The 13,583-nt window shown below is 39.3% G+C and overlaps 1 protein-coding gene across 1 annotated transcript in view; it reads right to left on the bottom strand.

Moving 5' to 3' along the window:
- Positions 1–13,583, bottom strand: part of CNTNAP4 (contactin associated protein family member 4) — a 253,985-nt gene that overhangs the window by 68,478 nt on the left and 171,924 nt on the right. The window contains exons 11-12 of the mRNA XM_043599720.1: positions 11,999–12,105; positions 8,544–8,663 (exon numbers count right to left, since the gene is read on the bottom strand). Of these exons, the coding sequence (XP_043455655.1) occupies positions 8,544–8,663; positions 11,999–12,105 (227 nt within the window). The remainder of the gene's footprint in view (positions 1–8,543; positions 8,664–11,998; positions 12,106–13,583) is intronic.

Here is a 13,583-nt window from a genome sequence, read left to right as displayed (position 1 = left end):
TCGCTCGCATGTGCTCACTCGCACTCTCAAAAGAAATACATAAATACATACTCTTTAAGAAAAAAAAGTTCATGATCATTAATCAGGCAAATCCACTAACCTAGCCTCCACTGGAGTCTGCTTTAATTGTTCAGCAAACAAAATTTCCTTGTAATGAATCAATGGACAGCATGAGGAAGCTCGACTCTGGCTGGGTAGCTGCCAAAGGAACAGGACAATATGCCTGCTTTTGCCTCTTTGCCTTTTGGTTCACTCCGAGAGGGGCTTCCCTAGAGTTTAGCATCCACTGGGTCACAGTAAACACATGATTCTAAAGGTCTTTTAAGGGGTAAGAAATCCAAGGCTGTGGTGCACGACATCCCTTGAAGGACCGTGCCCAGAAATGTTTCCTTTTGAAATTCTAAAATTTCAGTGTTACGGTAGTTTCTTTAAATGATTTCATTTTTAAAAACTATTTATTCATTTTGAGGGGGGCCGGGGCAGAGAGAAGGAGAAAGAGAATCCCAACCAGGCTCTGTACCGTCAACACAGAGCCCAGCGCAGGGCTTCAACTCACGAACCTTGAGATCACAACCAGAGCCGAAATCAAGAATCAGACGCTTAACTGACTGAGCCACTCAGGTGTTGCTGATTTCATTTTTCAATAAAAAGTGCTACAAAGCATGAAGGAAGTTAAACAGATGCTGCATTTATCAGGCAATCTCGATTTCCGGGGCGAAGCAGAGACATCACGAGGAGCAATGAGAAAATGAGTGCCCAGCAGCCATGCAAAGCCCCATGTGCTTTGCAAACAGGGGAACCTCTCACAACTATTAACCCCGAGCCTCTCTCCTGCTCTTTCCGACATGATTGCATTAGCTGATGTTTAGAAATTACAACCGTAAAGGACACAGACTTTATCATCATTTGTAACTCAGCATTTTGTGATTTATTCCATGGGGCTTTTCCACTGGCCTGGAGGCTCCCTGAGAAGAGTGATGGTTTCTGATTTGCTAACCACCATATCTGCAGCACACAGCACGGGGCTGGCACAACACGCCCAAAAGACTTTAGTTACAGAACTGAGGGAATAAACACATGAACGAATTAAAGACAAGGTACTCTCCAGACGAGAGTACAACCTTCAGGTTCTATGGTGGCCGTGAGCCTTGCCTTGCCTCTCAGCTGCTTTAGAACTTTGTAAACTGTCAACTCATAGTTTTGCAAAAGAGTAAGTCTGACACTGTGGAGGGCGTGACACATTATCCTACTTGTAAGTTAACTGGTTATCTTGCCTCCTATCTGCATTCTATCCGTTTGTCTGCATCTAGCTACCGAGATCTAGATTTACACGGGTGGAGGAAGACGGCCGCTCACAGACACAGAAGTCTTTGGATCAGGGGCCGTCTGCCCACGGAAAATCTTAGCAGCCTCTAGGCTCTACGGCCCAATGTCCTGTGGGCCAATACAGAGAGCGCCAGACGCGCCCGCCCATGCGGGGTCTGCACCCAAGAGAGGAAACCCCCAAAAGTATGAGACTTGGAGATTACGGGCGATGGCTGGCACATCTTCTCCTCCCCTCCACAGAGGGAGACGGGCCTTCTGGCTCTAGAACGCCACAGATCTCTGGGGAGAGGCGCCAGTCCACAGGTTGTTTAAATCACTTTTGGAGGGCAGGCAAATGCATCTGGGGGGGATAAGCCTTCTCAATCTCTCCAGAGAAATTCACTATCTCTAACTTCCAAGACATATGCATATGAAATTATCCTTTAACACAGGCTTCTGGATTTAATTAATTAATTAATGTGTTTAGTCTTACTTATTGGCTCAGCAAGCAAAGCATTGTTTTCCTTACAACAAGTAATGATTGCCCACAGACGAGCAAATTCCATCCGGCAGAAGTTCAAGGGACTCCCCTTTTCTACTATGGACGAAGCCAGGTCTTCCTCCGTCTGCACATTAATTTCAACATTACCGATGTGCCCCGAGGTCTGTTCTTTGGATTCTCCTTTGAACTGGTTGTAACAGCTTACCAGTTTCCTCATGAACAATGCGTTAAAATCTTTACAATGTGTTTTTGAGCTTTTATTTTTCTATCTGCCTAAGAGTCATGATTGTATTATTTTTTTTTTTTAATTATCCTCTACCAAAGGCCAAGAGAGTTAAGTTGTTGCAGTAAGGAGACACAGGGACATGAGTAAGGAAAGACAGCTGAAACGGGCAGCAAATCTATGAAATTTAATAAATATACTAAAAAAAAAAGGAAAGGCAGTTTGGGTCCACCGGTGTCTTTCCCCGAAGAGATTTCTAATATATAGATTGTATGTAAAGCACCTGAGTAATTAAGAACCTGATTTATCTTAGGCTGACTGCTATTTTTTAGTGTGATAACAGTGTAAAGAAAAAACATGCTGTTTAAGCAACACTCTTGCAGAGCTCGTGTTCCTTCAGGATTAACAGCGGAGGGTGACAGATGTGATGAAAAGCTGTGAGGTCAGGTAGGAAGTGCTGTGTTCAGGAAAGCCTCGGAGATGAAAGGGAAGAGCAGCTAGTGTTCTGGGGCAAAACTGGACGTAAACAAGGCTGCATCTGAATAACGATAGTTGGTTATTAACTCTCAGAGCTATCAGGAAGGCCTGATTGTTGAAATGCCTAGAGTAAAAATAATTTTGTTGTTATAAATCTTAGGGCGCTCCAGCTTCCCAGGGGATGGTCTCAGGAGCCCCTACCTCAGAGCTTGTTTAGAGAGCAGAGGCCCAGGCCTTGGGCTTGAAAATTGAGTCAGTGAAACTAAATGTAGGAGTCTTGGTGGTGGTGCAGAGAGAAAGAATAAGGTTAAGCGACGGAATTAGCATTATCATCAAAGTTTGAAAGCCCCAGCTCAAGCACTCATCAATCGCTCCCCACTGAAACAATTGTCCTTACAATGCATATGTTTGATCATGAGAAACAACGCCTTGAACCTAGAGCTATTTCATTTTAGAAAGAGCAGTGGATTTAGGGGCTCCTGGGTGGCTCAGTGCATCTGACTTTGGCTGAGGTCATGATCTGACGGTTCACGGGTTCTAGCCCCACGTCGGGCTCTGTGCTGACAGCTGGGAGCCTGAAGCCTGCTCAGATTCTGTGGCTCTCTCTCTCTGCGCCACCCCCGCGCCCAAAAAATAAACTTAAAAAAAAAAAAGAAAAGAAAAAGTGGATTTAATGTAGAAGACAAAAGCCATGTACATTTCTAAAGAGACAGCCACTGGGATTCCTATTATCCTGTCTACTTATTTTTAAATTATATTTACAGTACTCTGTTTAGAAAGAATTTTCAGTCTTTAACATAGTTTGGGAAATTATCCATTCAAAAGAAGTTTCCTTTGTAGTTTTTAGCTTGTAATGCTTCAAGGTATTTAAATCCACATGGAATCATTTGTTTGACAATGATTCTAGACTAATAACTGGATTTTTTTTAAGTTACCCATTTGCAAGTTACTGATTCAGCATTTTGCCTTGTTTTTATAATTGTTATACTTGATTTATACAACTAGAGGATATGTTACTGGCTATAAGCAATGTGACACTGATAGAACACAGCCTTTTCTAGTGGAAAAATGTTCAGACTGGGAGAAAGGAGACAAGGTTTTAGTCCCTGATTGCTCCCTAATGATTCTTTCCCCAACCTCCCTGCTTTCCTCATTTGCAAAAACCAGATCAATAGGGAACGTTTCAAGCTGTAACATTATTTTTCACTGGGTTGTTACATTCTGGGATTGCCACTTTAGCGTGAATGTATTTCAATATTCTGGGGTTTCTGATGACACTTAGCTGATTCCTAACTGGATTATCTGTATCTGCTCTCAATGGCTTGCTTTTCAAACGGCTTTACATGTTGCGAATGTCCTCTCCAGCATCAATGCTTTCTGATCATTTTGCTGAGGCAAAATTAACCTCTGTATGTGTGCATATACATATTTCCTTCATGTCCGTCAGAGTTGTTACCGAATTAGCACGACGCTTCGTTGACTGCGATAAGGCTCGTGACTGGTAAAGTAATATGAGGAGGTAAATGTTGATTTAATAGAAAGGGAACCATTCATTCCATAAAATGAAACTCGGAATTTCCTTGTCATTTAGATCATTTAAGTGCACCTGGCCTATCAATTTTGGAATGATTGTCCATACAAAGATAATATATGTATGTATGTGAATATAATCCAACCCTCACTATTTGCAGTTCCTCATTATCTGGAAATCGCCTACTGCCTAAAATTTATTTGAACCCCCAAATCATGACTCGAGGCACTCTTGTACATCTACAGACATGCACACGCAGCAAAAAGCTTGAGTTGCCCAATCCACACGTATCCAAAAAAAATTTTTTTTAACAATGGCCTCGAAGTGTGGTGCTAAAGAGCTGTCTAGTATTTCGAGTGCAAGAAGGCTGTGTGACGTGCCTCATGAGAAAACAGGTGCTAGAATAAACCTCGTTGAAGTGTGAGTCACAGTGCTGTTGGTTGTGAGTTCAATGTCAATGAATTAACAGTATGTATTAAATAAGGTGTCTCTAATCTGAAACACAAGTCAAACAAGGTCATGTGTTGATCGGTTGATGAGAATGTTGGCTAATTCAGTGTCTGTTGTTGCCTTGCGGAACATAACGATGTTACAATCACGGATAATGAGACTTGTGTGTGTATGTGTGTGGTGTGTGTCTATGTTTCGTAAAGTTTTAAAGATTACAGATACTTATCAACCTAGAGGTATCTGATTTATAGAATCAAAACCTTCTAAGCATGTGCCTGTGGATACTTCAGGATGCATTGTGGGAACACAGGATTCACAAGGACGCAGGGATAGATTGTTGCATGTCACTCACAACCCAAGCTGTATGAACAAGAAAAATCAAAAAGTTATTTGACACTTAAATTCCTGTATTTCACTGCAAAGTCTTCCCTTCCTCTCTGTGAAGTATTTTCAAATGTATTATGTTTCAACCTCACATAATAGAACAGTCTGTTTTGTGAAGTTGGAGAAGCACAGGTCCAAAGCAGTGATTCTCAAAGCTAGGTACACAGAGGAGTCAACTGGGAAGATTTGTAAAATATTGATTCTGTTGTCACCGCAAACATGTTGTCAGAACCTGACTCAAGTGCTGCCTGGGGGTCCGTGCTGGGTCCGTCACTGAAGGGACACACATGCGGGAATCATGTGTCTTAGGGTGCTTTGGCGTGTGGGCAGTGCCCGAATGTTTGTGCCCCCCCCATTCATATGTTGAATCATCGGGTAATTAGGTCATGAGGGTGCGGATCAGTCGTCTTGTAAAAGAGACCCCAGAGACCCTCTTCCATCACATGAGAATACCAGAAGTCTGTGGCCCAGGAGAGACCCTCAGTTGACTATGCTGGTGCCACGAGCTTGGACTTCCCAGTCTCTAAAACTGTAAGAAACGAATTTCTGTTGTTTGTAAGCTACCCAGTCTGTGGTTATTTTGCTACAGCAGCTCAAACGGACTAAGACAGGCAATGCCTTCAATGACTGTGAGAACAAATGGAAGACGCCTAGCTGTGTTACACGAAAAACCTTTGAAGATACAGTCTAATTTTCTAATTTTCCCAAATATCTGTTGCCATGGTTTCAGCACCATCCTCCAGGTTTTAGAATTACACATTAATCCAAAGGAAGTTTTGCTCCCATATTCAACAGCCTTTCTCAGTATCTCCTTTGAATGTGTCACGGACATCTCAAACTCAAAATGTGTAAAATTTTGACCGAGCTGCTGGTCTTTGCCCTCAAACCTTTTCTGACCACCTCTCAAATGTCGGCAACTCGACTACTCCAGCTGCCCAAGCCAGAACGTGGTGTTATTTTGGTTTCCTTTTGTTTTCTCACATCTCACACATACTTGGTGAGAAAGTCAAAACTGCCTCCACCATCCACACTGCTATGATCTACCATCATCCTGCCTGGATCCTTGCACTACTTGAACTGGTTGTCCAAGCGGGTTTCCACTCCTACTACAGACATACAGAGACACATACATTATACACAAGTACACATGGATCCGCATCTTATGTATAGCCATGCCTATGGAGTGTATGTGTGTATATGCATGTGTGTGTATGTGTGGACCCCTGCTCCTAGATGGGCATTTCCCAACACTGGAGCCATCATGATCCCACTGAAGGCAGTCAGAGTGCATCCATCGGTGCTTCAAAGTCCCCAGTGTCTTCTCATCTCATTCAAGTAAATATCAGGGACTTTACAACATTGTTGTAAGGACCTCGTGACTTCCCCGCCTGCCCCTGCCGTACTCGACTCTCTTGCTCTCCCACTACTCCCAGATAACTTGCCACACTCCTACCACACTAGATTTGTTGCTGTTTTCTGAAAGCACCTGGGAAGATCACTGCTCTCAGCACTTAGCACTTGCTATTTCCTTTGCCTGGAAGGTTCTTGCCCCAGATATTCACTGCCTGATTTTTAAGTAGTGAATCTTCCTCTGAAACACCTCCTACTTCAATGTAATATTTCCTTTTTCTGTTTGTTTTGCTCCAGAAAACTGTGACTTCCTGACACGGAGCTATTCAATGTAAACTTTTGGCCACGATGGAATAGGCAGCTGCTGAGCAGTTAAAATATGGCCAGTGAGGTTGGAAAACGGGATGGTTAACTTAATCTTGTTTTTATTAATTTAAATTTAAAATGTATTTCAATTCATTTAGCTTTATTAATTAGTTTTTATTAAATTTGTTTTTTTTTTCTGAAATTTATTGACAAATTGGTTTCCATACAACACCCAGTGCTCATCCCAAAAGGTGCCCTCCTCAATACCCATCATCCACCCTCTCCTCCCTCCCACCCCCCATCAACCCTCAGTTTGTTCTCAGTTTTTAACAGTCTCTTATGCTTTGGCTCTCTCCCATTCTAACCTCTTTTTTTTTTTTTTCCTTCCCCTCCCCCATGTTCATAGTTTTTATTAAATTTGAATCGAGGGTTGCTTGGGTGGCTCAGTCGATTGAGTGTCCGACCTCGGCTCAGGGCATGATCTCACTGGTCGTGAGTTTGAGTCCTGTATCGGGCTCTGTGCTGACAGCTCAGAGCCTGGAGCCTGCTTCGGATTCTGTGTCTCCCTCTCTGTCCCTCCCCCACTCACACTCTAACTTCCTCTCTGTCAAAAATAAATAAACATTAAAAAAATTGAATCAAAATAGGCATTTGTTACAAGTGCCTACTACAGTAGACAGCACAGTTCATCCAGACTCCATTTTTTTGGGTTTGATGATGCAGAGATCAAGATTCCTTTTTATGACATTTATATACACCCCTTCCCCTCCCCCTGCTGGCTCCCAAGCACCACTGGTTGAAAGACCATATTCCCTTCACTGTATATCAATGCCTTTGGAGTAAGTCAACTATCCATATGGTTCTTTGTGTCCCTTCAAATCTGCTGATAAATCTTAGAATCTGCGTTCCAGTTTTCATCAAAGCAATTATATCAACAAATAAATACTCCACTGGAATTTTAATTAAGGTTTTCACTGAATCAATACCTACATGGGAAGAATTGAGATTTATACTATACTGAGTTTCCCAATCAATGAAATTTTTACATTTTCCCATCTAGTTAGAATTTCAATTTATCTCATGAGCATTTTATCCTTATCTATATAGAAACCATGCATATCTTTCATTAGATTTATTACCTTGTATTTGAGATTTTTTTTTACACTATTGAAAATAAAATCTAAAACTTCATTTTGCTTATTGCTGGTATACAGACATGAAATTAGTTTTTACATTAACTTGATACCCAGTGATCACCCTAAAGTTTATCTGTAAATTATGGAGAATATTCTCAATATATCACCTGGCCGAGGACAGATAATGAGAACCTTAGTTCTACCTTTCCAGTACTTCAATCCTTCCTTTCTTTCTCTTGCTTTATTGCACTGGCAAGGACCTCTATCCCATACAATGGTGAACAGAGTGAATAGCAGGCATCTTGTGTTAATGCTGGTAACACACGTAAAGATTTCAATATTTCACCATGAAGTATGAATGTGCTGGAGAGTTTTTGGTGAGTGCTCTTTAACAAAGTAAGGAAATTTCCTTCCATTGGTAATTTATTGAGTTTTCATTTTCTCCCTTTTCATAAGTGGATGTTGCATTTAATCAAACACATTTTCCATGACTATTAATACCTATTTAAATGTATGTAAGTAACAAATTCAAGAATACAAGTTATGTTTACCTACATTTAAAAAGTAAATATTTTCCAAAGCTTTCACATGTATCAATCTTCTCAGAGAAATAAAGTCTGTCCTTTTTGTTTGGAGACTTAATAAGATACTTTATTATTAGATGTTCTACCCAGATACCACATTCATTGAAAATAATAAAACATTTTAAATCATTACCATTAAACTATTTTTTAAAGATTTATGTTGAGCTCTTTTGCTGAACAATATACATTTTAATCAAGTTGCAAATTAGGCCAACTTTCTACTGGTTTCATTTTAATTTTGTGTGTTTAAAGCTTCATGCAAATTTAACTATTAAATGAAAATTGATTAACTCACCAGTCATATTGCAATATAGAAGAAAGGGTTCCAGGGGACCACTTCCATCTGAATCTATATAGTAAAACCCTGAAGTATTTCCTCTGTGCTTATAGGATTCACATGACTGCTCATAGATAGCTGTAAAAAAAAATGGACCATCATAAATGGAATAGTATAAAATGAATCTCTGAAGTTCTAATTTGGACACAAAACACTCCAAGTGCTGAAATGTAATATGTACATTACTGACCGGGAGAAAAGAGAGAACACACTTTAAAACTCATTCTTTTTAAAAAAAAAATAACTAATATGGATGAAAGTAGGTTATATAGAGAAAGGCAGAATGAGGTTGAATTTCATGGCATTTCTTTCTGTCATTAAAGGAATATGAGATTACTGAGTCAAAATAAAAAAACATTTTTTTACATGAGGTAAAACAACAAAAGAGACGGTATGTGTTTTAAATGTTAACATACTTAGAAGTATGGACATCCCATTTTGGACATCCATTCAAATGGATCTTGTGACATCCACTTTGGAATTTCTAATTCCAGCGTCACCTAACATCTGAAACACAGTAGTGTAATCTCCTTAAATAATCTGCTATTATCCAATAATTATGAAATAGAAAGGTTTTAAATAATGTTGTAACAATTCTTTCTCACAAAAATTACTCACATATAAAATCTTTAAAAAACATAATGACCGGCAAAGCTCTTCATCAATAATTTTAAAAGTAATTTACTAAAGAAACTTTCTCTAATTCTCTGTAACGAGAATTTAAGATAATTAAAATTGGAAGCAGAAGAAATATCTATATTAAATATTCCTTCAGGTGGTCTCAATATGTTTTGATCCATAATTGGATGTTTGTTTGTTTTTTTAAAGTTCATTTATTTACTTTGGGAGAGAGAAAGCATGAGTAGGAGACAGGCAGAGAGAGAGAGGGAGAGAGGATCCCAAGCAGGCTCCACACTGTCAGTGCAGAACCCAACAAGGGGCCTGATCCCAGAAACCATGAGATCATGACCTGAGAAGAAATCAAGAGTTGGATGTTTAACTGACTGAGCCCCCAGGTGTCCCCATAATTGGATGTTTTTGATTATACAATTATACATTTGCCATGTACAAGGTTTGATATTAATAGCTGTATATGATACACACATCACACTGAACATTTGGTCAAATGTACTGATAATTTTCATAAAGCTTTTGATTTTATGAAATGAGAAATAAGTCATACCCTGAATGTCCTTCCTTGATCTAGTCTAAATTTTTGAAAATTATGTTAATGACTTTTTAGGCAATATGAAATAATGTAACTAATTTGCTCAATATTACTGAAATTTCAGATAATCATACAAATTTACTTCCCTATACCTCCACCTTCTGATGGTTTTATTTTGTTCCTATTATACATTACATAGACAAGAATTTAAGCATGGGTTGTTTTCTAGTCACATTTATATTTTGTGCAGTGAAACAGGCATGTAAAAATGGTTATTTTATTCACTTCTGCACACATATACATATGTTCATAAATTCTTTGAAGGCGGTTGGCAGGAGATATAGATAACTTGAGAGTCAGGGTTGGTATTAGAAAGGACACATATTTGAGGTGCCTGGATGGCTCAGTTGGTTAAGTATCTGACTATTGATTTTGGCTGAAGTAGTGATCTCACAGTTTACGGGTTCGAGCCCCATGTCAGGCTCTGCAGTGATAGTGCAGAGCCTGCTTGGGATTCTCTCTCTTCCCCTCTCTCTCTGCCCTTACCCTATTCGTACTCTCTCTCTCTCAAAATAAATAAATAAACTTTGAAAAAGAAAGGAGACATGATTCCATAATGGTAATTGGGAGTACATTTGCTTCGTGTGTATTGCTTGACTCTTTATAATATGAATGTTTATAACATATTATTTTCTAATAAAACCTTTTAAAGACTCCATCCCTGCCCCGTTCTCTATTTATGCTAATGATAGTGAAGACTTCACTACAACCAAGTTTGTCCTCCTGGCCCCATTTCTCAGAATGTTTATTGGCCAAAACCCTTCAGCTCCATTTGGACCTACCTGTTCAAGAACCTAGTAAGTTAACTCTATGCTTAGAGCAAAATGTGGCCATAAACAAAAATACTTTATCAACCAGTTTTTTCCCTCAGAATGTAAATATTTAGATTCAGTCATTCATAACAATTACAAAGGGTCAATTAAAACACATTGAATTAGTGTTTTGTTGGGAGTTACTACAATTAGGAAGATGGCGGATGAGAAAAAGTCAACTAGACTGGCCTTCTGCTACTGGACCTGGCTCAAGTAACTTGGTCTCTAGTTACAGTGAGGCGTGCCCTTAGCAACAGTAGGCCTCCTTCATGATGCGAAGATAAGCTGATGCCTAAGAATGACCCTGGCTGCAGTGGTGCAGGCTTGAGGGTGACACCACGAGCCCCTCCCACTCACGCCCTCCTCAGCCCCGAATCAGGACCTCTGAGGGTCCCTTCCAGAACCTGCAGGGCTGGGAGCCCGGGATGCTAACTCTCCACTCCGACAGGAGTACAAAGTAGCACAAGGTGAAGAGACTGCGAATGGAGAGACTGATGACTGCATAGAACACCCTCGCCTGAAGTCAAGGCTATGGGACATCGTAGTAGGAGAGAAGCCGCTCAGCAGTGTCTGTAATAATGTGAAAAAGTGGGAGAGAAAAATGGGCGTTTAGATCTCCCCATCCTATGTGCGGAAAAAGCGGACATCAAAATGGCATATGAGTCTTACTTACAATGCATGCAAACACTTCATCAGAAAAACTGCATGGTTTATAATATACATAGAGTATTTACTGGTTGTGCTCCCAGGCTCTGAAGCACAATTCCAAGTGTTCACATACTCAGTGTCCCTCAGTTATTGAAGGAGGCTTGGGCAAGGTGATTAGTCTCTGATATTTCATGAGTAAACTAGGGATGATAATAGTAACCTACTAATTCAGTGAATTTGGAACATCAGAATTCAATGAACTGGGACATATAAAATATTATATCAGTACCTGCATTTAGAAAACATTCAATAAAATGAACTATTATGATTAACATCGTTACCTGCCATCCTTATTTCATTATTCTCACTAATGGGGTTATGAGAATTTAAGGATTACTCATTCTGTATTATTTATTATTTATTCATTATCTATGTTTATTCACTATTTATATTTATCCTTAGCTGCCTTTTTTTTCGATATACATTTCTCCTTTGCCAGCTCTCCTACTCTTTTCTATCCTGTTTTATGTTACCTATTTCTATAAGCTACTTCGACAACTTTGTGCAAAGAGGTGTGGATTTAAAATAAACTAGGAATCAACTGGACGCTAAAATTCAGGCTTGCACGTTCCAATCCACGGACATACATGCGCACAGCCACAAAAAGGGAAATGGAACAAGGAAATCGGAACAGAGGCAAGAAGAAGCAAGTGTGTTCGGCTTACAGTTGTGGCAAGTAGCTCCCGTGTAGCCAGTGTTTGCACAGTTGCAGTGAAAGGTATTCCAGGACTGGGAACATTCACCGCCATGTTCACAGTAGTTGGGCAAACACCTACAAAAGGGTGCAGATACAATCACTACTTTTCATTTTGAGCTGTCATAAGCTGTTGGTCATGGTCATGTGAGAGAAGAATGTCCACAGTACCAGAAAGGGTAAATTTAACATGACTAATGGTTATTCAGTCTGTCATTAAGGTGCTTTAATCACAGAACCAAACCTTAGATCAATAGCTGCATCAGATTTCAACCAATTCTCGTTGGTTGTGACTGCTTAATTTTCAACATGTCCTGCTACATCAGAGCACTTTCTTTTCCCTAAGTAAACATAACACTAATTCAATATGCTGCCAGAAATACCAATAGCTTACATAAAATAACAACACTCAATCTTATTGATTTACTACACTGAATATTTAAAGAAACAAGAAAAAAAAAGAGAGAAGAAAAGAAGGAAGTAAGACGGAGGGACATCTTTATTCACTTTTTGAGTAGAGTGAATACCTCTAGGAATATTGAAGTTTCATTGGACAGGCACACAAATTCATAGCAGTGTGGCGGGGTGCTCTAGGGTGCTGAATGGAACTCACAGGGGCTCCCAGGATATTTGAACTTTTCCAGAGAAATACAGGCATACTCAATATCTGCCCAAACTTGCACAATTTCCTGCTTGAGGTAGTTCAAGGTCAACATTAGATCATAATACATTCCTTTCAATGATGTCCCATATTTAAGAACCTGGGTTTTCAGTAGTTGCTAAAAAACTGAAACCATGTGAAACCATGTGAAATCAGTGTTGAACAAAAATGAGGGTGGCAGTGTCTGACCTGATCCCAAGTTTTGAAAAGTTGTGCAATACTCAACAGGTAAACACGTGTAATTATGAAGTAGCTGTGTTGAATTCAAAATAAAATTAAAATATTTTTCAAATTATATATATATATATACATATATATAATCTACATATATAAATTACAATATATATTATGTATGTATATTCCATTTTCAAAGGCTTACTAAATTTTAGGACATATCTATAAAGTTGTTTGGACCTAAGTTACATCTTAAATGAAGGCGTTAGTTATATCTTCTGGCTTGGAACACTATGAAAAAATTACTGAACTATATAAGGCACTGTGGCCAAAAAACTTGGGGAGCTTCTGGTATCGACCTGAAGAGCCCTGATCAGATTATGGATGCTTTTCAGTATTGATATGGAAAGATCTATTGAGACCAAAGTTTGAAATGCTCTCCATTACTCCCAAACAAAAAATTAAACTGCAAAGCCTATCAAGAATATATTCATGCTTGGGGTTTCTGCCACCTCCTTTATTAAAACTAAGGATGGGAACTTCGTGTTCTGCTCATAGGATTTCTCCAATTTTAACTGAAAACAATGCCAGTGATTTTTCCTGATTATAAAAAACAGATATCCAGTGTACAAAAAATCAAACAACCCAGGACACAGCAGAGGAGAAATATGGTTTATAATCTCATATATAAAAATCACCATTACAAATATATACATGCATG

Source organism: Prionailurus bengalensis, chromosome E2, assembly GCF_016509475.1.
Source record: "Prionailurus bengalensis isolate Pbe53 chromosome E2, Fcat_Pben_1.1_paternal_pri, whole genome shotgun sequence".
Taxonomy (NCBI): Eukaryota; Metazoa; Chordata; class Mammalia; order Carnivora; family Felidae; genus Prionailurus; species Prionailurus bengalensis.
The sequence above is the reverse complement of the archived record's forward strand: the minus strand, read 5'-3'. Positions and strand labels throughout refer to the sequence as shown.